At 51.2% G+C, this 23,439-nt stretch overlaps 2 protein-coding genes and 2 non-coding genes across 12 annotated transcripts; 1 reads left to right on the top strand and 3 right to left on the bottom strand.

Annotated features, from left to right (window-relative positions):
• Positions 1-2,926: 2,926 nt before the first annotated feature.
• On the top strand, positions 2,927-4,136 carry OST4 (oligosaccharyltransferase complex subunit 4, non-catalytic). The gene is made up of 3 exons (XM_002691457.6): positions 2,927-3,002; positions 3,128-3,265; positions 3,899-4,136. Exon 2 carries the CDS (start codon positions 3,129-3,131, stop codon positions 3,240-3,242), a length of 114 nt encoding a protein of 37 aa, XP_002691503.3. The 5' UTR covers positions 2,927-3,002; position 3,128; the 3' UTR covers positions 3,243-3,265; positions 3,899-4,136.
• On the bottom strand, positions 4,000-23,207 carry AGBL5 (AGBL carboxypeptidase 5). 9 transcript variants are annotated; one of them, XM_024998942.2, is made up of 16 exons: positions 22,872-23,207; positions 22,047-22,133; positions 20,448-20,708; positions 20,028-20,199; positions 19,625-19,788; positions 18,751-18,928; positions 18,306-18,484; positions 17,440-17,896; positions 16,782-16,951; positions 16,328-16,463; positions 15,428-15,630; positions 14,590-14,804; positions 7,045-7,197; positions 5,846-5,958; positions 4,871-5,001; positions 4,000-4,528 (listed from the first exon to the last, which is right to left on the bottom strand). In XM_024998942.2, the coding sequence occupies exons 3-16, from the start codon at positions 20,660-20,662 to the stop codon at positions 4,357-4,359; spliced, it is 2,658 nt and encodes an 885-aa protein (XP_024854710.1). In that variant the 5' UTR covers positions 20,663-20,708; positions 22,047-22,133; positions 22,872-23,207; the 3' UTR covers positions 4,000-4,356.
• On the bottom strand, positions 22,317-22,389 carry TRNAA-AGC (transfer RNA alanine (anticodon AGC)). Its single transcript has one exon. It is a non-coding gene; the product is annotated as a tRNA-Ala (tRNA).
• On the bottom strand, positions 22,740-22,828 carry TRNAY-GUA (transfer RNA tyrosine (anticodon GUA)). Its single transcript is given in 2 exon segments — positions 22,740-22,775; positions 22,792-22,828. It is a non-coding gene; the product is annotated as a tRNA-Tyr (tRNA).
• Positions 23,208-23,439: the final 232 nt, after the last annotated feature.

Genomic DNA, 23,439 nt, shown 5'->3' on the forward strand with positions numbered 1-23,439 from the left:
ACAGAGACTAAGCTCCACATTTCCCCACTCTTTGTCCCCCCTATCCTCTCTCTCCCCTAATGCCCCCCAGGATAAGGCTTTACCTGACTCACTTCCCTCATGCTTTTTCACCCAAGATTTTTTTGATTTGTTAGTTCCTAGCTTAGTCCTCTTGCATGGAAAATCCCATGGACGGAGGAGCCTGGTCGGCTGCAGTCCATGGGGTCGCTAAGAGTCGGACATGACTGAGGGACTTCACTTTCACTTTTCACTTTCATGTATGAGAGAAGGAAATGGCAACCCACTCCAGTGTTCTTGCCTGGAGAATCCCAGGGACGGGGGAGCCTGGTGGGCTGCTGTCTATGGGGTTGCACAGAGTCGGACACGACTGAAGCAACTTAGCAGCAGCAGCAGCAGCTTAGTCCTGGGCTTCCCAGGTGGTGCTAGCAGTAGAGAACCCGCCTGTCAATGTAGGAGACATAAGAGATGTGGGTTTGATCCCTGGGTCAGGAAGATCTCCTGGAGGAGGGCATGGCAACCCACTCCAGTACTCTGGCCTGGAGAATCCCATGGACAGAGGAGCCTGGTGGGCTACTGTCCACAGCATCTCAAAGAGTTGGACACAACTAAAGTGACTTAGCACGCATGCACAGCTTAGTCCTAGAGACCATTCTGATTTTATTTATGTATTTTTGGCTGCACTGGATCTTTGTTACTGCACTTGGGCTTTCTCTAGTTGCAGTGAGCAGGGGCTACTCTTTGTTGTGGTGTGAGGGTTTCTCGTTGTGGTGGCTTCTGAAGGTGGCGGAGCCCGGGTTCTAGGTGTGCGGGCTTCAGTAGTTGCAGCACATGGGCTCTGTAACTGCAGCACACAGGCTTAGTTGCCCTGCAGCATGTGAAATGTTACCAGACCAGGGATTGAACCCGTGTCCCCTGCACTGGCAGGCAGATTCTTAACCACTGGACCACCAGGGAAGTCCCTGGAGACCAGTTTTAACTTGGTTAAAAAGTTCCTCCAGGCACTAGGCCAAGTGACCCATTCAAGGCTGATTAAGACTCGCTGAACCAGGCACAGGAAGTTCTGGGAGGTGAAGGACATTTCTGGATGATTCTAAAAAACAAATCCTATTCCGCTTGTCCCTGACCCTAGGCCAATCTATTGAGTCCTCTATCTGACAGGCAGTACGGAACAGGAGCAGGAATCAGGGGACACTGTCTTTAGCCATTTGTAGAAATTTGGTCAAATCAATTACCTTCTGGGCTCCAGTTTCCTGCCTCATAAAATGACCTTGAAGGCCCCCTTCAGCTCTGAGAGTCTAGTTTACTTTGCACCGGGGTCAGCTGGTTTTTAGGACAGCCTTGAGAAGCTGAAGCACTTCCAAGGTCTTCCCTCATGTTCTTTATATTCTAGAAAGTGTACTTTCTAGGATCTAGTTCTGTTTCAACACTAGATCTAAATGTTTGGCTGCACTTGGATCTGCTTTAAATTTCTAGGAGATGCAAAGCATAACATGTGTAATCCCTTAAGACCCAGACCCTCCTTCTCCCAGAGCAGAGCTGGGAACAGACTGCTCACTGAGGGACATGTGAGGGAGTGAGTACACGGCTGAGGTTTCACTTTGTTATGTGCAGGGAACACGGGCTTGGGATTCTAAATAGGAAACTTCTGGGAAATACTGGGTGGGGGCTGGGTGATGAGGTAGGGGAGGCCGGGGAACTACAGACCGCTAAAGGCAGAGAGGGAGTTTAGGAGTCACTGGGCTGGAGTGTGGAGGATAAACTGCTGATGGTCCCAAGTCAGGGAAGCCCACTCCCGGCTAGTGAGTGCACCCTTAGCTCATCGTGCACTCAGGGAGCGAGTCAGCCCCCTCACCCAGCTGTTCCAGCCCCATAGCGGCTCCTGTAGTTTTCTTTGGCTCAGAGAACCAGAGGCGTCCCCTGAGCCCTGGCCCCCCTCTACCGCAAAGCAACTGGCTTCCATTACCCCTGACAGCTCCAGAGCAACAGCCCAGCCCCCGGCCCCAGCCTGGCTTAGTGCCGTTCCCTTTTATGGTGAAGCTGAGGGAAAGCAAGAAGTGAGGGGGAGTAGGTTTGGGCTGGGCAGAGGGTTGTAAAGCCCCGGGCTGCCTCTCCCTCAGGAGAGACCCTCGGACATCTACCCACTGTCATCTTTTTTCTCCTCGGAGGCCCACTCTGCTTACCACCCACACGACCCCTTTTGCCGCTCCCAGCCCTTCCTCCTTTCCCCACTCCCTGACATCCGGGGGGTGATTTCCCACTTGGCCGAAGTCCCACGGTTTGGGTTTTGATTCCAGGAGGGTCCGCCCCATTTCCGACGCCCACCTCTTGGGGTGGGATGGAGGGAGGGAGTCCGACTAAGGGAGGCATCGGTCAGATCACAGGCAGGATCGTTCTTTTTGGCGTATGTGGGGCAGAAAGGCTGGCGCGCCAAGGAGAGGGACCCGGCCGCCCCACTCCAGTCCCCATTCTACACCGCCTCTCATCCCTCTCCCCGCCGCCCGGGCCAGGGAGGGGACCCTGAGGGCAGGGCGCAAAGGAAGCACCTGGCCGGGCCGGGAAGCGAAGGATGAGCAGCAGCGCGGGGGCCCGGGACAGGAGAGGAGGGGGGCACCGACTAGACTCAAGCCAAGCTCCTCGCCCGGCCCGGCCGCCGCACCCTCACTCTAGCCCACTCCTTAGCTCCAGCGAGGTTGCCCTAAGGCCGCTAACCGCGTTCCGGGAAGCGCCAGCTGCAGTCAGCTGCGCCGCACTGAGTCTGGAGTGCGCGTCCGCCCAGCGACCCACACGACAGCCCCGCCCTCTTCGGCCAGACCCAAGACCCCGCCCCTCGCGAGAGCGCCACGGGAGCAGGCGAGACGCTGAGGCTAGAGAGGCCTTACCGACCGAGCCTCACAACCGGAAATGCCTGGTTTGGAGCCGAATTGGCGCTGCAAACTTCCGGTCCAGGTTTACTACCTCAAGCTCGTCCACAGACCGCGTCGGAGCCGAGCCCAGCTGATCAGGTAAGAGGAACGCAGGCGCGATCCCCGACCCATAGGCTGTGACTGGACCAGCGGGGGCAAGGACGGGTCCTGGTTTGGGCGAGGAGTCCGCTGGCCCGCGTCTCAGGCCCTCCTCTTCTCCTCAGCATGATCACGGACGTGCAGCTCGCCATCTTCGCCAACATGCTGGGCGTGTCGCTCTTCCTACTTGTCGTTCTCTATCACTACGTGGCCGTCAACAATCCCAAGAAGCAGGAATGAGAGTGGCGCTTTTTCTGCCCCAGGTAACGGTCCGGGGCTGTAGCGCCTAGACCCTGGAGAGTGAGCGGGAAGGCCGCGCCAGGACCTGCAGGGTTCGAGACTTCAAATCAGAACGTGTTGGGCCAAGCGTGATACAGTCCAGAACTGGGCCCCTTTATCCGCACAAAGTAGCGAGTGCCCAGCCCCCTTAAACTGCTCCCTGCTAGAACGGGGTGGGTACCGTCAACTCACTCAGTCCCCATCTTTATGTGGTTCCCGATTTCCAAGTTGATAGTATGGGTGCAAGGAGGTACTGACACCCTAAGTAATAAAGGTAATGATGCCATCCAAGTATGAGGATTTGGGCTCTTCACTTAAAATAGTCCTTTTCCAAGGTTGTGAGGTCTTTAGGCATACTTTTTTTGTGAGGGGTTGCAGAAATAGAGAATTCTATTTCAGGGGCACAGGGTGCTTATGTAGGGGGTGGCTACTATAGACCTAAGTCATAGATAAGAGTGGGATGGGGGTAGGTTGTATGAAGGGCTTGTAAACCAACCTGTAACAGTGGGTGAGGACTGTAAGGGGGAACAGGCTGGATGGGAGTTGATTCTGAAAGATAGCGCCAGAGGAAAGCTGCAGCATTTTCCTTACCTCAGGTCTTTCCCCCTCTTTTCTAGGGTTCCAGGACATAGTCTGAGGCAAGATGGAGGGTGTGAGGGGCCTTCACACTTCACTTCATCCCTTCTACCCATCACAGCATACAAAGCAACTACACCTGGATTTTTCCAAACAACTTTTATTTCCTCAAAGTCTTCCTTAACCCTATGGAACAAGAAGCTGCCACTGAATAGGGCCCAGTATAGGGGCTACTTTCTTTTCTACTCCCTCCCCCCAATATAAAAAAATATATATGTTTTTGTGGTCCCAAAATCTTGTGCTGTGGAGGGAGGGAAGGGGTGGCAGGTCCCTGCTTTGTCCTGTCTCAAGGTGATGCTTTGCAATGTCTCAGAACAGTGTGGGGGGTGTTCTAAGAAGTTACATAGAGTTGTCACGTGGAATCAGCAGCTGAAAAGGGGGACTAGCACATTTGTCACTGTGTTCCCCATTGTGGGGTCATATCCTGGGCTTGAAGGCATCAGACCCGGGGAGAAACAGTGAATGGAGGAGATTTAGGGACAAAACAAACCTCGGTTTGGCCCAAGGGCCCCCCACTATAACAAATCCGAGACTGGGAGTCAGACAGACTACAGGAAATAGGAGAAAAGGCGGGGGCGGAGCAGGGCCGTGGGGGCCCGGCCTGAGGCAGCCTGCAACAGAGAAAAGAGAGGAATCAGGGTTGCAAACTCAGCCCTTCTTCTGGTCTTTTAGCCAGGGGCCGGGACATGAGACAGACAAGATGGGGGAGGCTAGGTAGGTTGGGCACTGCACAGTGGTCTGATAGGGGTGCCTGAGGCCCTGACTGGAAGTTGTTCTCTTGTCTGCTGGAGTGAAGAATGAGAGCATGATGGGAAAAAAGTCAGCGACTGGATTCTTACTGGAGGTACATTTAGTCCTTAAGGGGTCAAAGGGAGAAGGGGAGGAAGAAAATGGTCCTGAATGGCAGAAATGGGAATAAGAGGTGGAATGAGGGGCTGGACACTGGTGCTCACCGTGGTGTGCAGCGGGGTCCCAGCTCCGGCTCACTGCTCTTCTTGGTCTGGGGGATAGGGGATGTGGGGCCCGGAGAGCCTCTCATCCCTCTGCGAGTCGGCGGTGAGCCCTGGGCCAACCTGGGCCTAGCCTGTGTGGACAGGGGGAGGCTAAGAGGCTGGATTCTTCCATGTACGTTCTTGCTTCTAGGTTTCCTTCTAGTTTCCACATGCACGAGTGTAGTATATGGGTCAGCATGGGTACTAGGACCTTGAGTTCTTGGGCACTATGCCTAGCTGAGAGGGTCAGGCAGGATAATAGCTAAAAAACTCGGGTTCAGTCTATGATTATACAGTCCAAGCTTTACTTAACTAGGGGAGGCGAAAGGACCCAGCATTTAACCTTCATGGCTATACCACAGCCAAGATCTGGAAGAGTAGAAAAGCACGATGTGGAAAGATGTTGGAGTATTAGTAGGTCTACTTCAGAGCCTTCACTGCCTCAGCCCCTGCCAGAGCAGCTTAAGCTTCACCCATCCAGGCAGCTTCTGCCTATACCCAACTTCAGTCAGCCTAGTATGGGGATCTGGACTGAATCGGAGTGGGTGGCACAGCTGGTCCTAGGAGCAGCAACCAGATGTGTTACCTGGGGAATCCGGGACCCCTCCTGGCGGGAAGTCTCCTCGGGCAGGTCTGGGCAGAAAGAGAGGAGAAGCTAAGGGCAGGGGCAGGCAAAGCCAAAGCTAGCAGGCTGAGGTGAGGGTATGTCTGGCAGGGATGCTGGGATTGGAAGCAAGCAAGAGACCTGGCTGAAGGGGACAGGGGGCACTCGACAGACAGGCATTCAGGCATCAGAGCAGCTCTCTGCTGTGGTTGTGGGGCAAGGATGTAAAGCAGGGCTGGGCATCTTCCCTCCCGTTCCCCAGGTGAACAGCGCCTTGCTGGGCTCTGCCAAGTGTTGTTAGCCGGGGGCTGGGGAAGACCCCAGAATGTTACCTGCAGTCGGGTCCTAATACAGGGGATCCGAGGTCCAGCCCCCAGCAGACCTTTCCCAATCACCATGACGGCCTCTGTCTTGTCTCCTGAAGACAGGAATGAGCAGCTGCTCCCTAGGGAACAAAGGAAGCTGGGATCAGGACGGGGCCATGGAGAAGAGGTAACTTCCTTTCCATCCGGGTTTCTCAATACTGGCACTGTTGACATGTTGGACTGGATTATTCTTTGTTGTGGGGGGCTGCCTTGTGTGTTTCAGGATGTTTAGCAGCCATCTCTGGCTTCGACCCAGCAGATGGCATTTCTTCTCCTCCCTCCTCATCACTGTAACAACCAAAAAATTCTCCAGACATTGGCAAATGTCCACTGTTGTGCAAAACTGCCCCTCGTTCAGAAGCACTGCATGCTCTCGTCTGGTCCAAGGGGTGGAATGGCAACTTGGGGCTTGACTCAGAACCCACTTAAGCTGAACTGCTTTGAATTTGTTAGTGTTACCCCAGTTGTGTGTGTAAGCATTTAAGGATCAAGCAGCACCAAGACCGGTGGATTCAGGGCTACCCACCGAAGAGAGTTAACAGGTTGGGAGTAGCAGGCTCTGAGGGAGGCAGAAGATGTCAGACTGGAGTCTTAGAAATCATTCCCATCCAGTCCGTTACATGGCTGGATCTAGAACTTAAAAGGAAAGCAGATGGTCTAGGCTCTCTATGTGAATGACACGATCCCATAATATGTGTGGTGATGATGGGTGAAAAGGTCTATGCTGTTTTCATTCTTCAATTTCGTCTAATGTTGCCCAGCTCCTGGAGTCGGGGAGTATGAATAAATAGCAGGTAGGAAAAGTCCTCAGGTTCAACTGTAAAAATAAGATTAAATGAGATGATGTGCTTAGAGCAGTACCTGCCACATAGTAAACGCTCAGTACGTGGTAACTTATTTTATTATACAAAGACATTCATAGAATTCCAGCTTCCTGTACAAGGACATGGATGTTAGTTTAGGGATTTAGGATAATCCAGGAGAATAACTGACGGCCCTGGTCTGGAGTGGCCTGCATAACATGAAGTCAAGAAGGAGGTGCAGGTCATATGGCAGCAGAGCTGGAGGGGTTTCTTCAAGCCTAGTCAGGACTCTGGCCTACACCCTGGGAGGTAGAGAAGGAAGGAGGTCGACCAACCCAGATTTCAGTGGCAGTGAGTACAGACCTGATATGCTGAGTGAGTTGGGCAGTAGGCAGGAGCCCATGTGTGAAGAGGCTAGGTTAGAACTAGCAGGAGTTGGGGATGGGGCCAGGCTGCTTGAAGTAGGGCGATGGGTCACTGGCTGCTGCCGCCGTCTCCTATCCTGGCTTCGGGGCTCTGAGTGGAAGGGACACAAGCAGATAAAAGGGCAAATAAGTGAGGTATTGTCATTCTACTGCCCCACTGGCTTTCCCTTGTCAGCAGATGCCTGTTTTCCAGCTTGTTATCACACCAGCATCCCTCTTCTGAAGTAAATCTAAGATGGGTAGAAAGACCTCATCACTTACTCCAGCTCTCCTTGTTCATCCAGCCCTCGTCCTGCTTTACCTCTGTAGCTAACTAGCCTACTCACACCAGTTCATTCTTAAGTTACTGAGCTTGGCTTTTTCTCCTCCCTCTAAATGCACCTCTTCAACTACTTGTCCTGTCCCTAAATGCCAGTATCCGTCACCATTTTATCCTCTTCTGCTCTATGTGGTCAAAACTCCTAAGTCTCCCTCTCGCCCTTTTTTCCTGAGCTGCAGTTCTGTCTACTGGTTGTTTCTACCTGGCAGTGTCTCATGACCCAGTGTCTCATGATCCCTTGCTTCCTTTCCTTCTCCCTATCTTGGTGAAAAATCTGCTAGAAACTTTTGTTTGATCTTTCGACTCCTTCACATTTAGATTTGTATTTAACCCAAAACTGGACAGTTCATCCACTGCCTTCTCTTGAATTCCCTCTGTATTCACCTTTGCCATTACCAGTGTCCAGATACAATCTTTATCTCTCATCCAGGCTTTTAAAAAAACATTCTCCACTGGCCTCCCTAGCTTGAATCTATTCTCTTTTATAATCCATCCTTCACACAGGTGCCAGAAATTATTATTCTAAAATACAGACCTGATCAAAAATCATTTTGGCTCAGACAAGGGGGAGATATTGAAGGTCTTTTACAGGATAAAGTTCAAATGTTTGAACACGGCATTCAAAGCCCCACCTACTATAGGTCCAGTTTACACACCCTCAGTAGGATGCTGACTTGATCCTCTGCTATAGCCTCTGTGGCTACTGGCTGTGCTGTTCCTCTGCAATGCCTGTTTCTTCTTCCAGTGAACTCTGGACATCTTACATGTCTCATCTCAAATGTCACCTCTATGAAAGCCTCCCTGACCATTAAGAGTAAAATTAACTGTTCTCTTTTCTTTAATTATTCTTTGTTCCCTCGGGTGAAGGAAACAGCAACCCACTCCAGTATTGCCTGGAAAATCCCATAGATGGAGGAGCTAGTAGGCTACAGTCCATGGGGTCGCAAAAAGTCGGACACGACTGAGTGACTTCACTTTCACTTTTCTTTCTTTCCCTTGGCAAGTAACTGTTTATGGTTTCTGTCTCCTTAACTAAATGTTAGTATATGTAAAGTACTTATAACAGTGCCTGGCACATAGTAAGCGCTCAATAAATGTTAGCTAATATTCTAATTGAAACTTTGAGTTTCTTGAGGGTAGGGACCTGGTCTTTTCCAACACTATGTTTCCAACACTATATCTCAGGGCCTGTAAAGTACTGCCTGGAAAAACAAAGACTTTAAACATTTTGTTTGCCTGGATAACAGACACCCACTGCAGACCATGAGCTGACTCAACAATCCCTGTCTAAGGGCATGTGGTTATACTCTTATGGGGCAGCTCTCTTGGTCCCTTCTTTGTGGCTAGAGCCTTACTGCTACAGATTCTGAAAGGTGGGATCCCAGTTGGGTAGATGGTGATGAGAAGGGGCAGGGAGGTGCTCAGGCATGGCAGGTCCCTCCTCATCATAGGGTAACAGCAGGTACCAAATGTTCTCAAACCAAATGAGCCATTAACTTCTATGGAGCTGAATTTGATGCTGATTACAGGATGCCAGCTGACTTCTAACAAAGCAACATGTGTTACATGTAAAAAGTCTCATGTAAAAAGTAAGTAGGTAACAGGAATTTTATCTTGTCTACACTAGCAGTGACAAGGATACTTCTGGAACATTCCCAAACCAAATTTTAAAAAACTGATACTTGTATGAAAAAGGACAAGAAGAAAGGGAGAGATCTCAGCAGGAAGCTACTCTAGCTTTGAGGAGGTTGCCGAGATGCTGGGTTCCAATTAAAGTATAAGACCACAGACAGGAGTCAAAACCACCAGACCTTAGGGAGCTAGAAAGAGTTGGCACAGCAATGCCAACAAAACAACCGAAGTCAGGAACTCATGGCCACAGTTAAATAACTTGAAACATTATCCACCACCAAAGACTCAGAGATGCTGCAGAGCCTAGACCTTGGTAATGGCTTCAGTTAAAACATGGACGTCAAGTGACAGTGCACTCGGGTCACTTCAGATAACGAACTTCATGACAGAGGGAGAAACAGCAGGAGATAGATGATCTGACACAGAAGGATGCTGGAACTGTGTTAGGGGATGAAGTTTCACCCTACCCCAAGAAAGGATAAAAGAGTGCAAGCGAGAGAGTGAAGGCCTCTGGGATGTTTGTAGGTTCCAGTAAGGAACCAAGTGACACTCAAGAAGATAGAAAGCAAAATGAGCAAACAATATAAAAAATGCCAAGTGAAATGTAGGGATCAAGGGAAAGATATTAAGGATACATCCCTGGAATCCTGCTGCTGAAGAGAGTTTCAGGATAGGAGACAAGTTTGGTTTAGGAGAGAGGCCTGATCTGAAAAATGGGAGGCATTTAAAGGTAGCACTTAAAAGCCTGTCTTAAGATGTGGCAGGGCCTGCTTGTAAATTTGGCAGTGTAAGCACACAGCCCAGCTTCTCGTGTTTTGACTTCTGGGCCCTGGTGTCATCCATGCTTATCCAGTCTCATTGTGACAAGAATTACAGGGAGGACCTCCAACTCTTCTTGGTTCTAAACTATAGAAACGGCAGCTTAAGGCTGAGTGCAAGTGGTGATGGGACCAGCTGTGCATCTGTGACTAGTTTCAAGAGGGTGCAGCATGGTCATCAGCCCTAAGGTTCCATCTGGGAGCAGCAGGTCAGTCCTGGGCAGAGGCCAGAGACGCAGAGCTAGACTGCATCTCACCACCGTGTGAGTCAGAATGGATATTCTGAGGGCTCACAATTCTGGAGCAGTTGTGTACCCTTTGCCTAGGTCCGGCATCATCCCCCCTTTCCCCAGACATGTTTACAACTGTCCCTCCAAGTAGCACTCAGGTCTCACTGGATCCCTAGGACGATCACAGACCTGAATAATGCCCTTTGAGGGGTGGATAGGCAGGGAAGCCTCCATTCACCTCCCAGCTTCTTGCCTTTTATTTGTTCAACAAATATTTGGAAATCATTTAATAAGTGCCAAGCGTGTTGCTAGGTGATAAGGGAATAAACAGATGTGTTAGGAAACATTTCCTGCCATCAGGTAAGTTTTAGTCTGAGGGCATATGGCTATTTAACATGAAACTTTTGTTTTCATGGGAAAAGGTAAAAGTGGTGATGGAGCTGGAGGCCTGGAGGCTTCCTGTGTCCTTTGACTCAGTTCTCAAAGGAACCTCTACTCTTCATTGGCCTTGAGGTGCTCCACCAGAAGCTGCCAGCCAGCTGAGACACGGCATCTCGGAGGCCAGGAAAGAGTTCTGGTAATCTCAGCTTTAAGTGCCAGAGCTGGGATGGATTAGAGTGGCCGTGGTAGGCTGATGGCTGAAGGCTCCCTGCTTTACTCTTAAGCCCCTGCCTGGTCTTTCACCAGTAGCCTGCTGTGTAGGCCGGAAGGGGAGTGCCTCGGGTGCAGTTTAGGGAGGTCCAGGTCTTTGCCTGATCCTGAGAGCAAGTGCCTTCTTCAGTCATGTGTCCTAGGCACCTCACTGGTGTCTCTCTCCACCCCCAGCCCCCCCAGCCTTGTTTTCATGAAGCATAGCCAACAGGAGGGGGAGCTCGTTTATTCTCCGCCCTCTACCCAGCAGGTCCTCTGAACTGCCTGCGTCTGCTTTCACACCACTAAACTACCCACTTTAGCAATGACATTAGCTATTCCCCAGTGATTCTGGCACTGTTGCCAGGGGGGTGCTGGGAGGCAAGGCCTACTCAGGCTCTTTCAGCCTTCTGTCCCCGCAACATTTCTATTCACCCCAAGTTGGCTACTTTTGGGCTTCTAAAATGTCATCCCCCAGCCTCTGAGGACAGGCCCAGCCAGAGTAGTTAGCTCCCTGAGGCCCTGCCTTAAGCTGCTGGCTGGGATACCTAAATCTTGTCTGAAGTTTTCTAGATAGCCCAACCTCATGTTCTGTTCTAGCCAATAAAGGACTGCCACTAAGTAACCTACAGTTACATGGGATATTTTTTATGCATTAGTGGGAATTTTCTTAAAAATAAGTTCGTAAGTAAAAAAAAAAAAACAAAAAAACAAAAACCTTCAGCAATCCCAGTTTGGGGATTTGGAAGGTGTATTCACAGATGCTTTTTAGTTAGATCTCAGAGAGATGAGGATCATGATTTTCTTATTCTGGAAGACAAAAGATGCCTAGATGTGGTGAGGGCCCAGAGCCAGGTGTGTGGAACCAGGAGATGTCACAAAGCTACAGCACAGGACAAAATGAAGAAGTTTTCCCAAGGTGAGTTGAAGATGCCATGTCCAGTACCACAGTATGCATCAGAGGTCCCTATCCCAAGCCAAGACCAGTCTCCCATCCTGGAGTCTTATCAGGGACTTTGAGATGGAAGTGGCAAAAACTGGAGCACCAGCAAATGCTCAGGAGAACACAGGAGTCAAGATCTCTGGGTCTGCTCTTTCAGCTCCTTACAGTATTCCTGTCTGGCGTTATGAGGAATCTTCCTGACCTCCTGAATTCAGAGATAGTTTCTTGTTCCTACAAATATTTATGCAAGTCCACAGGGTGTCCTGATTCTCAAACCAGCTCTCTTTCTGCTTCTAAGCTCATTTGCTGCTGCTGCTGCTAATTTACCTGGGGGAATATAGCTTCTCACTTGGTTTCACCTGCACCTGAATGTGGAGGACTCTTAGATACAACCCTGATGTCACCTCTCTGCATTTTGGCCCTTTTTCTGCCTGTGAAAGACACTCAATTGTGTCCGACTCTGTGACCCCATGGACTATATATAGTCCATGGAATTCTGCAGGCCAGAATACTGGAGTGGGTAGCCATTCCCTTCTCCAGGGATCTTCCAAACCCAGGTCTCCTGCATTGTGGGCAGATTCTTTACCAGCTGAGCCACTAGGGAAGCCTTTTTCTGCCTGTAGGACATCTCCATATAGCTAGCTCGTGACATCCAAGCATGTCTAAAATAGATAAACAGCACTCTTCAGACAATGTCTTAATGTCATGACATACTCCTTTAGCTTGTAACCATGAAGCTCTTAAGTCTTTCTCTTCCACCACCAGTGAATCCCTCCACTTGTTTCTATTAAATACCTTCACAGACCCTGGTACAGGCACTCGTCGTCTCAGGTATAAACCACTGCAAGGACCCCTTCTCCCATCCCTGCCTGATTTCTATAGAGAGTTCACAGACAGCTCGCTTAAGCAGATCTTTTGTTCCCATCATGAGAGACACAGTCACTGCCATAGGTCTTTGTTAACACATAATCTTTTGTTCTCAAGACATTTCAGCTTCTTCCTCCCACCTTTCTTCCTGATTCCATAGGGAAGGGTTTGCTCTTCGAATCAGCTAGTGTGCCTGCTTGTCGTCCTCTCTACACATAGCACTGGTCCTGGCTATCACTCTCATCTCTGGATGTTCTTATTAAACCATAAACCACACCCATTCCTCAAAACCACTTCTCAACTGATCATCCTTTGGGTGATTACTCTTGTGTTTATCCATAACAGTGGCTCCCCGCGTTCCTTGCTTACAGTGCGCTTTTCTGCTGTGTTTACAGCCCTGTGTCCCTTATGAAGTTTCGAGTCAGTCCACCAGAGCAGTTACTTTGTAGTGACTGTGCCTATTTTCTATTAGTTATTTGGGGGAAGTAACAAAGAAGCAGAGTATGTTTCTCACTCAAGGAGCTTAATACAGCACTCTACATTGGGATGGGGGTGGGGTGGGTGGAGTAGGGAAGATGTTAATAAAATATTGACTAAAAACTGCCTAGAATCCTCCAGTGATGATCTAGAAAAGGCTCTTTACTGTTTGCCTTTTGTAGTCAGGGAAGAAGATTTAGGGTTCATATTCCTTCTATGAGTTAAGAACAAAAGAAATTAAAAGAAGAAAAAGTATCCAAATTTAAGATAGGAAACTCAAGTATGCCAGAATGCAAAAAGACATAAGTTTGAATAACTGCCACTTAATAGCTGTGCAACCTTGGACCAGTTAACCTTCAGCACCCTCAGCTTCCTCATTAGAAAAATGGAAATACCACCTATCTTCAGGGTCCTTGTAAGGATTAAATGAAATAAATACACGGTACTATTTTGTTCACTGTTTAACGCTATTTAAACATAAGGCATTATTACTGCTTTAATACTCAAACAGTGTACAAAAGTGTCCTTTCTCAATGAAGACAGACTCTGAGTGGGGCTTGGAACCTAAGCAGAGGTAACTATGGGGTCTGCCAGGGACAACATCTTATTGGTCAAAGCTGGTGAGGACCACTGCTCTCTCTCCTGTGGCTGCTCTAATCAGTGGTCATCTCCACAGCCACTGACGCCAGGGCATGTTTCTGCTCTGCACCAAAAGTTTTGTTGCAAGCTGAGCAGCTGTGAAGTGCTGACAAGGACAAGTGCAGCTTGAAGACGAGCAAAGCTCAGTTTCTAGTGTATAAACCTCTATACTCTGGCCAGACTGCTGTAGCCCAGAAGCCACATACAATGTTGATTTCTGATCTACTGCTTTTTCCAGGAATAGCAGTGTAACAGTCGCCCTACTCCAGTCCAGGTCACTCCCAAGGAACAGCTCTGAAGTCCCTTCCTCTTCTTTTTCCTTAAAGGCCCACCTGTTTCTGGTCAAGCAGGGTCTTATTGGCCAAACCTAGAGGCACAGTTGAGGGACTGTGGCCACCGCTGGAAGGGACTGGATTGTGAGCCTAGTACAGAAGCTGTCTGTAATTCCATTTTCTTTGGAAAAGCTGGCATCCTTCCAACACTTTCTGGAAAGGCTCTGAAGCCAGGAACAAGTTCAGCCATAGAGACCCTGGGTAGGATTCACCATCTCTGCATGGTGCTGTGACTGACTGTGAGGAAACCTTATCCTTCCTGCTCCCAAGACAGACCAACACTGTCCTTGACGTGGAGGCTCCATGTCTCAGCGTGACCCTGCTCTAGCCAGTGATTCTTCCTTGGGCACTTCCTGCCTCCCAGCAGTTGCTGAAACCCAAGACCCCGGGCTCCCGTCTCTGCCACACAGTACCGTCTGGAGCTTGTGCCGCAGGGAACACCAAGGTCGCAGAAGAGGCTGCAGATTCTGCTACAAACTAATTTTATTGATTCACCCCTTGGTCCCAGGCCGAGTGTGCATCTTCAAGCTCTCACTTCCCCCAGCAATGCCCCAAACAACCGAACACCTGTTGCAGGGGCTCCCAGACTAGCTTACCTCTGACGGGGCCCAGCACCCGGTGGCTGACCTTTTGGGTGCTAGATCCCAGGCCTGGCAGCCCCGCAGGCCGGCTGCCATGAAAAGGAAAGCTGGGGGAGTTCTTCATCTGTGGAGAATTTTGTTGGCTGCTGCTGCTACCACCAGCACTTGTGCCAGTACTAAAACTTCGCGCACGGCTCAAGGTGTTTTCAGAGCAGGAAACAGGCAGTCCGCTGCAAGAAGCAGACACCAGTTAATCCTGGGTCAGGAGGTTGTCTTGCATCGTCCTCCCTGGTCTGATGCCCAGTACAGCGTCACCTCTGTGGTGAAAAGTCTCAGGGACTCATTCCGAGGTGGCAGGGAGGAATCTGTGTCCACAGATAAGGAACCTAATGTGGGGCATCTCAGGCTGCCTGGGGGCCCTTGTTCACACGTGCACACTCCTGCTGAGAATATACTAAGAGCCATGTGGGCTGGCCCTGGGCAGCTTTAACTCCCAGTGAGGTCCCCATTGTCACCCTGGTGCTGCCCTGGGCCCCTCAGACATTCACAACTACAGGAAGGTGAGACCCACCCCTGGGGACCCCCACCCTAGTTCTACTTGATTTTGTGCAGGGCTCTGGAGCAGGGAATCCCCTAAGCTGCTTTTCCAACATCTTGGAAGTATGTAGTGCTATATAAATGGGAAGAGGATCCCATTCTCCGAAAAATGCAGTAACCTTCCTAATCTGCATTCACCCTGGAAACATTCACCACATGGTTCTTTTGGTTGGGAATCACACAAATTCCTTGGAGCTCTTTGCTCTAGAGCCCTGTTCCAGTGCCCCAGCCTCTCGCTCCCCGCTGCTTGTCTTACTTGTTACTTCTGGGTGGAGTTCGAGAGCCTCTCTTCTTGCTGATGCTCATGTTCACAGTGGTGCTCAGGCCTCGGCTGCTGCGCACGTGTTTCAGCATCCAGGCCCGGAGGTTTGTTAGGCTGCTATGCTCTGACAGCACGATTCGGGGCCACGGGTTGCACTCCGCCATGTCCAGAGCTGCAATGGCCATAGCTCGTCCCACCTGTGGGGAGTCCAATTTGGCTCAGTGTCTTGGTCTTCCAACCCAGGAAGCTGTTTCCATACATGGGTGCTGTGTTGGCTTGAGATGCACAGCCCACTGGAAGGGAAGGAGAGGCCGGCCTCACATTTGCTCAATGACTATGTCAACTGTGGTGCTCAGGCTATTTACTGCAAAGTGGATTTAGGGCTGCCCCCTAAATTGCTGCCCATCTGGGGCCCTCGTCATTATGAGCAGGGGCAGGTGGGCTTTCAGGATAGCCCCAGGCAGGAGTTCTACCAGCAGGAGAAGGCAATGGGATTTCTTCTGTAACCCACAGTTCTTTCTGTTCCTGTCATGTGCCCCAGGACACCGGGATCATCAGGACCTCTGTAGAGGGGGTGCTTTGAACTCATAAGGGAACTAATCCAATAGAAGGGGGAAGATAAGCTCACAGGCAAAGAATGTGACTCAGCACAAAATCATAGGAGAGTCTCTATGGCAGGGCTGAGGATCAGAGTAGTGCCCATTCATCCCCTTGATACCTTTACAGTCAGAGGCCTGGTGCCTATTAACTGAGGAAAACCACGACCATGGTTGAGAGTTGAGACGGCGACAGTGGTGAGCCTTGCCTCAGAGGACCTGAGAGTCAGGTGGCAGAGGTGAAGGCCTTTCCAGACTTTGAGGTTTCCCTTTCCCCATTCATCCCCTGCATTCGTACCTGCTCAAACAGTTCCACAGTGTATCTGGAAGGGAAGGCCGGCGGGGGAGGGGGGCTGGCACGCCCGTTGTCATGGCAGGCGGCAGGGATGCTGTTTACTGAGCGTCCAGTGTTGTAGTTGCATTCAAGTGTGTAGCTAAGACATGGAGACCTTTATCAGACAGAATCTGGACAGAACCATGGGGGACAGACTAGGTGGTCTACGAGATAATCAGCTGGGGTAGAGTGTGCACAAGTAGAAAGGGCTGATCCCCAGCACTAGCAACTGACTCTGGCACTTCACAGAAGAAAGGTCCCCCAAAAGGTAGTGTCCCAGACTAAAGACAACCACACAAACTGTGAATCTGTCCTTTGGGAAGACTTCATCCATCCCCTGCCCCTCACACACCCTACACTGGGTTATTGTTTTCTTTGGGCAGCTATTTCATCCACTGTATCTCAGTTTCCATCCAACCTGTGGATTATCCCTGAGGCTTTGTAGATTGCAACCCGGCCGCTTCCCTCTTTAGACTGGCCATCTCTGCGGTCTCGGGCATACATATTCTTCTCTGAGAAATTGCAGCCCTGGAAGTCAAAGTGGGCTGAGTTCAAGGAGATGAGCTTTGGATACAGCATATTTTCCACCTGTTTGGGTGAGGAAAAAGGCAACTCAGAAGGAGAGACAGAGAGAAAGAAAGGATGGGGCAAGGAAGAGATGCCTAGTGTGGGGTCATGTGCCTTCACACAGCACACAGACACCTTCAGAACCATCAGCAGTAGTCAGCATTGCTTACATCCTCACTGAATGTTTGACAATATTTCTAGGTGTTGGGAAGGTATGAGTCTACCTCTTTTTAAGCCCTTCTCTCCGAAAATATAAAATTCTCCTTCTCCCCTGGTGTTCCAAACTCTAGAAAAACTATGATGCTAGTAGCTTGACCTTTCAGAGGTCATGATGTAACACAATGAGGTGCTGCCCCTTCTTGGCCCCTGCAGCTCGTTCAGAATAAGCTGCCTCTTGCCAGCCCCAGGGCTTCCTGCCAGAAGGCCCTACTCCCTCCGCTCATGGCCTGAACTTCATCTCCTGACTTGCAAAACTCCCCACACTCACATGACATTCTGCAGATTCCCACCTGGGTGTTCTCGTCACTAAAGCTGTTTCCATACATGAAGCAGCCCCTTTTGGAAGCATGTCCGTGCAGGTCCACGTAGTAAGCAACACCGCTCTCTCTGGGGGGGATGGCATCGGGGGCCAGCTGCTCCACCTCAGCTGACTCCTGTGGCGTAATCCACACGCTGTTGGGCTTCTGCTCGGCTACCTCAGTCTGTGTCCACGCCTCAGGTTTATCCCCGCTGGATGAGCGCCCAAGGTGAGCTCTGTTTTGGAGACTGTCGGCTTTCTCAGGGTCAGAGAGGGGAGCATCAGGAGGGAGATGGGAACTGTGCTGGTGCTCAGAGGGACTCTGGGAGTTCAGCCGGGAATGCACGTGGTGGTAGAGAAGCACAGCTTTAGCCCCATAGATGGCTGGGTGCAGGACTGCATCAGGCTTCAGGTACTGGCGATTCAGATTCACTCCACGCGAGTCTGTGCTGTAGGGAGACAAGGACCAAAGCAGGGGCTTGAGGGCTGGGCCAGCGAAGGAGACACGTGGCAGATGGAAAGGAAACTGACTTATGAAACGAGAGGCTGAAGCTGCAACAGGAAAGACAACTGACGCTGGCCCTCTCCCTGGTCAGCTGTTATCCTTCCTACAGAAATCTAAAAGACAGCTCCCTCTACCAGATGCACCTATGGATATGCTGGCTTTATTTCCCTAGAAAGTGCCACTGGATGGGATCATATTTGTTCTCGGCTCACTGGATGATCACAGGGACTTGCCTGTGTTAGGGTGCAAGAGGACTGGGAACACAGACACTACATATGAGGCTAACAGCTGCCACTGAGATGCAGGTTATAACGGGACTGGGAACAATCCACGTGGCTGGGCACGCCTCTTACCGGTAGTGACCCCGGACAACCCCATCAGGGTTCAACATGGGAATCAGCTTAAAGACAAACAGGCGACGTAGGGTTTGGGCCCGGGGATCATCAGGTCGAAGAATGAAGTCCAGAAAACCGTTGAAGACAAAGCTAGATGGAGTCTCCCCGGGATGTACCCTACTGCTTAAGAAGAATATCTGAGGTGAAGAGGAGAGCAGTTATTAGGTCATTTGCTCTATATTCCAGGGTAACCACGTGGGGATGGTGGTGGGACGAGGTGGAAACAGCCATTGGATTTCCAGCTGGTTGAGTATGCAAACTGGAATAGGAGCTGTCACACCTGCCTCAGAACGTAGGCTGAGGTCGTGTCCACGGGGCCGAGGGATAATACGGCCTCAACCTACCAGTGGTGCCTGGGGCTGGGCCAAGGCCAGGGTACTACCTTTATGCTATTTCTACTCACTCTCTTGCCTGTGAAACGGAATGGTCGGGGGGTGCTGGCATCAGGAAATAGCTGCTCTAGACGGGGCTCTCGATCTTCTCGAAGCCCATGGCAGGAACTGATCGTCAGTAGATCTACACGAAGTCCATCCAGAGAATAGCAGAGGGTCTCCCGGTGGTAATAGATGGTATCCAGGGGGCTGTAGGTGTGAAAGTTATTAAGCCAGAAGTCCCCGAAGTCCTACCAACCAGTGGGCATGGTCACCAGCCCAGGATTTGTAGGATCTGGTCCTTCACCCTAACCTTTGGGGCCTTCTAGTCCCTCACAGTGTTAAATGAGCCTGAGGATTTGGGTTGGGTCTACATTGTCAGTGGAGAAGAAAATGGCAACCCACTCCAGTATTCTTGCCTGGAGGATCCCAGGGACAGGGCAGCCTGGTGGGCTGCCGTCTATGGGGTTGCACAGTCAGATACGACTGAAGAAACTTAGCAGCAGCTACATTGTCAGAATGCAGGGAATACGACAGGATGAAGTTAAAGTTTTATTCCCCAGTTTATGGTGCCCTAAGGTAGACTACTTTGCATAGACACAAAGAGGTGGCCTCTCTTGGGGCAGGAAAAAACAAATGTGTGCTGCACAGTGGCAGTGCTGGCTAAATTCTGGGTGACTGATGGGACCTGGGATATTAAGAGACTTGAAGTAGGCAGGTGATGAGTGGATGGTGGGATGTCAAGGTCACACAGAAACATCTGTCAGGGGTACCTGAAGTCCCACATGCTGTACAGAGGAAAGAACAGATGAGGTTTGGGGTCAGGGCTCTGAGGGCAAACTCCAGGAGTAGCAGAGGTGCTCTGCGGTCCAGGACTACGTGACAGGAAAAGAATGGGGTTGGCACCTGCTGTGGGTAGGGCTGTTCTCCAGAAAGCGCTGGTCTAGCTGGCTTAGCAAATCCTGGCAGTCACTGTAGGAGAATGGGTAGCAGAAGGCGAAGAAGGTGGTAGCCCCACGGCCTTCCACAAAACGATGAATGAAGGATAACACAAACTGCGTCTCTGTCATCTGAGGAGCAGAGGAGGAAGAGGGAGGGGCAACACGCCATTGGTGTCAGAACTAAGAACCTACTGGGTCGACCATCAGAAGCTGACCTCACACCCCCATCACTTTTACTAACACCCCTCCCTCTGCGACACCCCATGACAACCAGCTCCTTCTGGGCTTCCCGAGGCAGGGGCTTATCATGGACTCCAGCTGGCACCAGAGGGACCCAAGTCTGTCCTTCCTCCTCATGGAAAATTTACCTCAAAGGTGGGCCGGTCTCGAATTCGTTCCCAGCGTGGCCGAGTGGGCAGTGTACGCACAAAGGGAGCCATGCCCTGGGAATACAGCTTGCTTTGCTTGTTCATGTTCATGATATTGATCTTGATGAGTTTCCCTGGAGTTCCTCCTCGGACGCTGAAGTAGAACCATGACCTGAGGGCCAGAGTAGGAGAGACACATCATTCTACACAGGAGGGTTGGAGAGGGGCTATGTGGGGGGGTGGGGGGTGGAGGGGGGGACTGGAGCAAGCCAAACTGGGAAAGGGCTACTGGGTAGAGAATGAGGAGGGGGATGGGGTGGGAGAGGAGGGGTGGTGTGCTGGCATGAACTCTCAAAAGGCTAACAGAAGACGCAGGACCCCCTCTCTTCCTTCTTCCACCCTCCATTACTTTCTTCTTACCTGTTCCCATTCTCAAATTCCGTTTCAGCACAGTCTGGTCGGGTCCACACATTGAATTCATAGTCAGGGGAAGAGGCAATGCTGCTGGTGGAGGCTGATGCCCCACCCGCTACTCCTTCCCCATCATTAGACACAGATTCTACCTTCTCCACATGGGCTAGGTTCCCTGAATCAAAGCGAGAACTGAACAGCAATCCCCCACAGCGCAGCTCCATGGTGGGGCTGGGAAAGCATCCTCCTGCACCACTCAGGCCCTGAGAGCTGGGAAAAACGTGGGGTAGGGAGGAGAGGGAAGAAAAATGAAAACGTGTTCTTTGGGTATCGCTGGGTAAATGAGAGCTCCTCTAAGGGAGTACCATAAGAAGAGGCTCTCTTTCCCTTTAAAAAAGGTACATGTGGACCTCCAGCAAAGGCCAAGAATAAGCAATATTCTGTCCCCACACTAAGGGTTATAACTGACTTCAAAGGACCCTATTTTACCACAGTGTGGCTATTCCAAAATGAAATACTCAATGACTTAAGTATGTCGAGAAACACTATAGACTCTAAGCTTCTTTGCAGCCCAAAGATGAGAGAAAATAGGTCCAACTGCCCAAATCTAGCCATGATACACCAACTACAACATAACGCCAGCTTGAAAGATGGGTCATTCTGGACCTCCAGTTCCTAGACTGGCTCCCTGCTCTGGAGAAGAGCAGAAGGGAGAGAACCAAGGTTCTAACTTGAGATAGACAGCTCTCTCTCTCCACTCCTCTGCTTTCACAAGTACTGACCCGGCATTTTTCTGCTGCTTCCTGAGCCCTGGAAGGGCTGGTTCTTTTTTTTTATTACCCCATGCCTATTAATTATGAAAGAAAACTAGACATGTGGCCTTTGCCAAGCCAAAGTTAACTGGGCAGAAGCTACCTGCTCACATGGAGACTGCAGCTTAATCCCCCTAAGGGTACGAGTCTATTCCACACCGCCCCTCTAAGCACCGAGGCCCCTGAAAAAGATACCCTAGTAGTTGTGGGTCAGTAATGGGTATTCTGAGTATCTCTAGACAAGTGGCCCATAGAGACCTACTTGGGGACGGGGGATGGCTTCTCGACCCACGACTCCGAAGGACCCTCACACCAGGACCGAGCTTGCCCCAGCTTGTTGGCTTGGGATGGGTAGGGGCGGACTCACACTCGAGGGAGGCTAACAAGGAAGGGCGTAGGGGTCAGAAGTGAGGCCACAGGAGTGGGGGCGGGGCGGGACCAGCCTGGGCGAGGGGCGGGGTGGCCCAGCCGGGTGGGCTTCCAGAGGGGCTGCGGGCCGCTGAGCGCTGAGAAGGGGGCGGGGGCGGGGCCCGCACTCCACGCAGAGCCCCTCACCTCTCTCCGGGCCGGTGATCCCGCTCCCTCTCCCGCTAGCAAGGCGCCACCTGGGCCCCGGCACCCGGGCCCTCCACCCAGGACCCAAACAAAACCCGAGCGCCGCGGTGCCGGGACCCCGCTCTGCCAGGAAACAAGAAGTCTCACGCCTATTGGCCGCGGGCACAGCTGGCTACCCGCCCAGTAAGGCACGCTGCCATTGGTCAGTACACCGGGGTTCCCTCGCACGTTTAGCGGGTACCTGAGCCGGTGCTGTTTGCGGGCTCGACCTGCAGGCGCGGCTGGAGGATTCCACCCGTGTCTTCTCGGAAGACGGTTAACGGCCTTGCTACCGGGAGGAGAAAAAGGCAGTGATCAAAAAGGAACCTGAAAAAGACTCACCTGCAAAATAGAAGGACCCCGTGTGAAGCTGATCATTGCCTACCGTACTCCTTTGTGTATTACAAAACACCCACAAGGTTCAGCCACTCGCGGTTGGGGAAGTCTTCCAACGCATGGGGCAAAAACCGAGTGGAGGATGCGGGCATCGATCCCGCTACCTCTCGCATGCTAAGCGAGCGCTCTACCATTTGAGCTAATCCCCCAGCTGCTTTTGGCTGCTTTCCTTTTGCCTTACAGGTTGTTCTGCGGTGTCCGCTGACCAGTGGACCCGCCGTGGTTGGGGAAATTCATTTGGCTTAGCACTGAGTGCAGTGGGACCGCGGACCGGATTTTTTAAAAGCAGGCATATAATAATTATACATAAGCAATAATAAACCTTATTTAAAAGCACAGATTAGCACTCCTTTGCATGTAACCCACAAGATAGCATAACCGTACCTCGAGTGTTTACCGCACACATCTTTCAAGGAACACCAGCAGTGCGCAAACTCAGTGGGTTTCTAGGTAAGCTTTTCTCTTGCGAGGAAGAGAAGGTTAAAAAGATCGTACGAAGTCCTTCGAGCCGGAATCGAACCAGCGACCTAAGGATTGCCACAGCTCACTCACTACAGTCCTCCGCTCTACCAACTGAGCTATCGAAGGCCCCGCTGTTAGTGGCGCCTGCTGCTGTCCCTCTAATACTTACCAAGGCCACACTCCAGGGTCTCAAAAGCTTTGAGGAGGCCTAGCGCCCACCTTCTAAAGAAGCTCCTCCAGGCTGCACAGAACAGAGGAACCCGGAAGCAGAAATGCGAGCAAAGGACGCTGCCAAAAGACCTGCTTTCCAACCTGGACCAAGGCAACACGGACCACACAGGTCCCTTCCGTTTCCGTGCTTTTTACAAAACGATAGCCCCCGACACTCCACCCGCGGTGGCTTCTACAGGACTGCGGACGCTTAGAGACCCGGCCCACGACCCTGACTTCTGATTTCTCCAGCCTGGCCAGCATGCCCACTTGCTCTACTCTCGCCAGGCGCCTGCGGGGTTTGCAAAGCCGAAGGCTTAAGTTCGCTATTTCCGCTCCTCGTTTCCCTCCGCTGTCTCCGCGGGCGCCAATATAGTCCTACTTTCCTCCTGATAGGAAGGACATTCATTCAGTCAATTAACCCATGTTTGTCGGGATCCAGTCTATGAGCAAGAAAGATACAAACCACGGAGCTGCTGGAGGCGAGCGGGGCGGCCCAGGGGCGGACGGCGCGAGACGCCGAGGGC

Source organism: Bos taurus, chromosome 11, assembly GCF_002263795.3.
Source record: "Bos taurus isolate L1 Dominette 01449 registration number 42190680 breed Hereford chromosome 11, ARS-UCD2.0, whole genome shotgun sequence".
In the NCBI taxonomy this organism is placed as follows: Eukaryota; Metazoa; Chordata; class Mammalia; order Artiodactyla; family Bovidae; genus Bos; species Bos taurus.

What these genes read in the sequence shown, in the direction of transcription:
- OST4 (XM_002691457.6), top strand. Translation starts at nt 3,129, where the DNA reads ATGATCACGGACGTGCAGCTCGCCATCTTCGCCAACATGCTGGGCGTG.
- AGBL5 (XM_024998942.2), bottom strand. Translation starts at nt 20,662, where the DNA reads ATGGAGCTGCGCTGTGGGGGATTGCTGTTCAGTTCTCGCTTTGATTCA. An exon ending in GTTGTCCGGGGTCACTACCG is followed by an intron (nt 17,897 to 18,305) that starts GTAAGAGGCGTG and finishes GTCTCCCTACAG; the next exon opens with CACAGACTCGCGTGGAGTGA. An exon ending in GTATTAGGACCCGACTGCAG is followed by an intron (nt 5,002 to 5,845) that starts GTAACATTCTGG and finishes CTGTCCACACAG; the next exon opens with GCTAGGCCCAGGTTGGCCCA.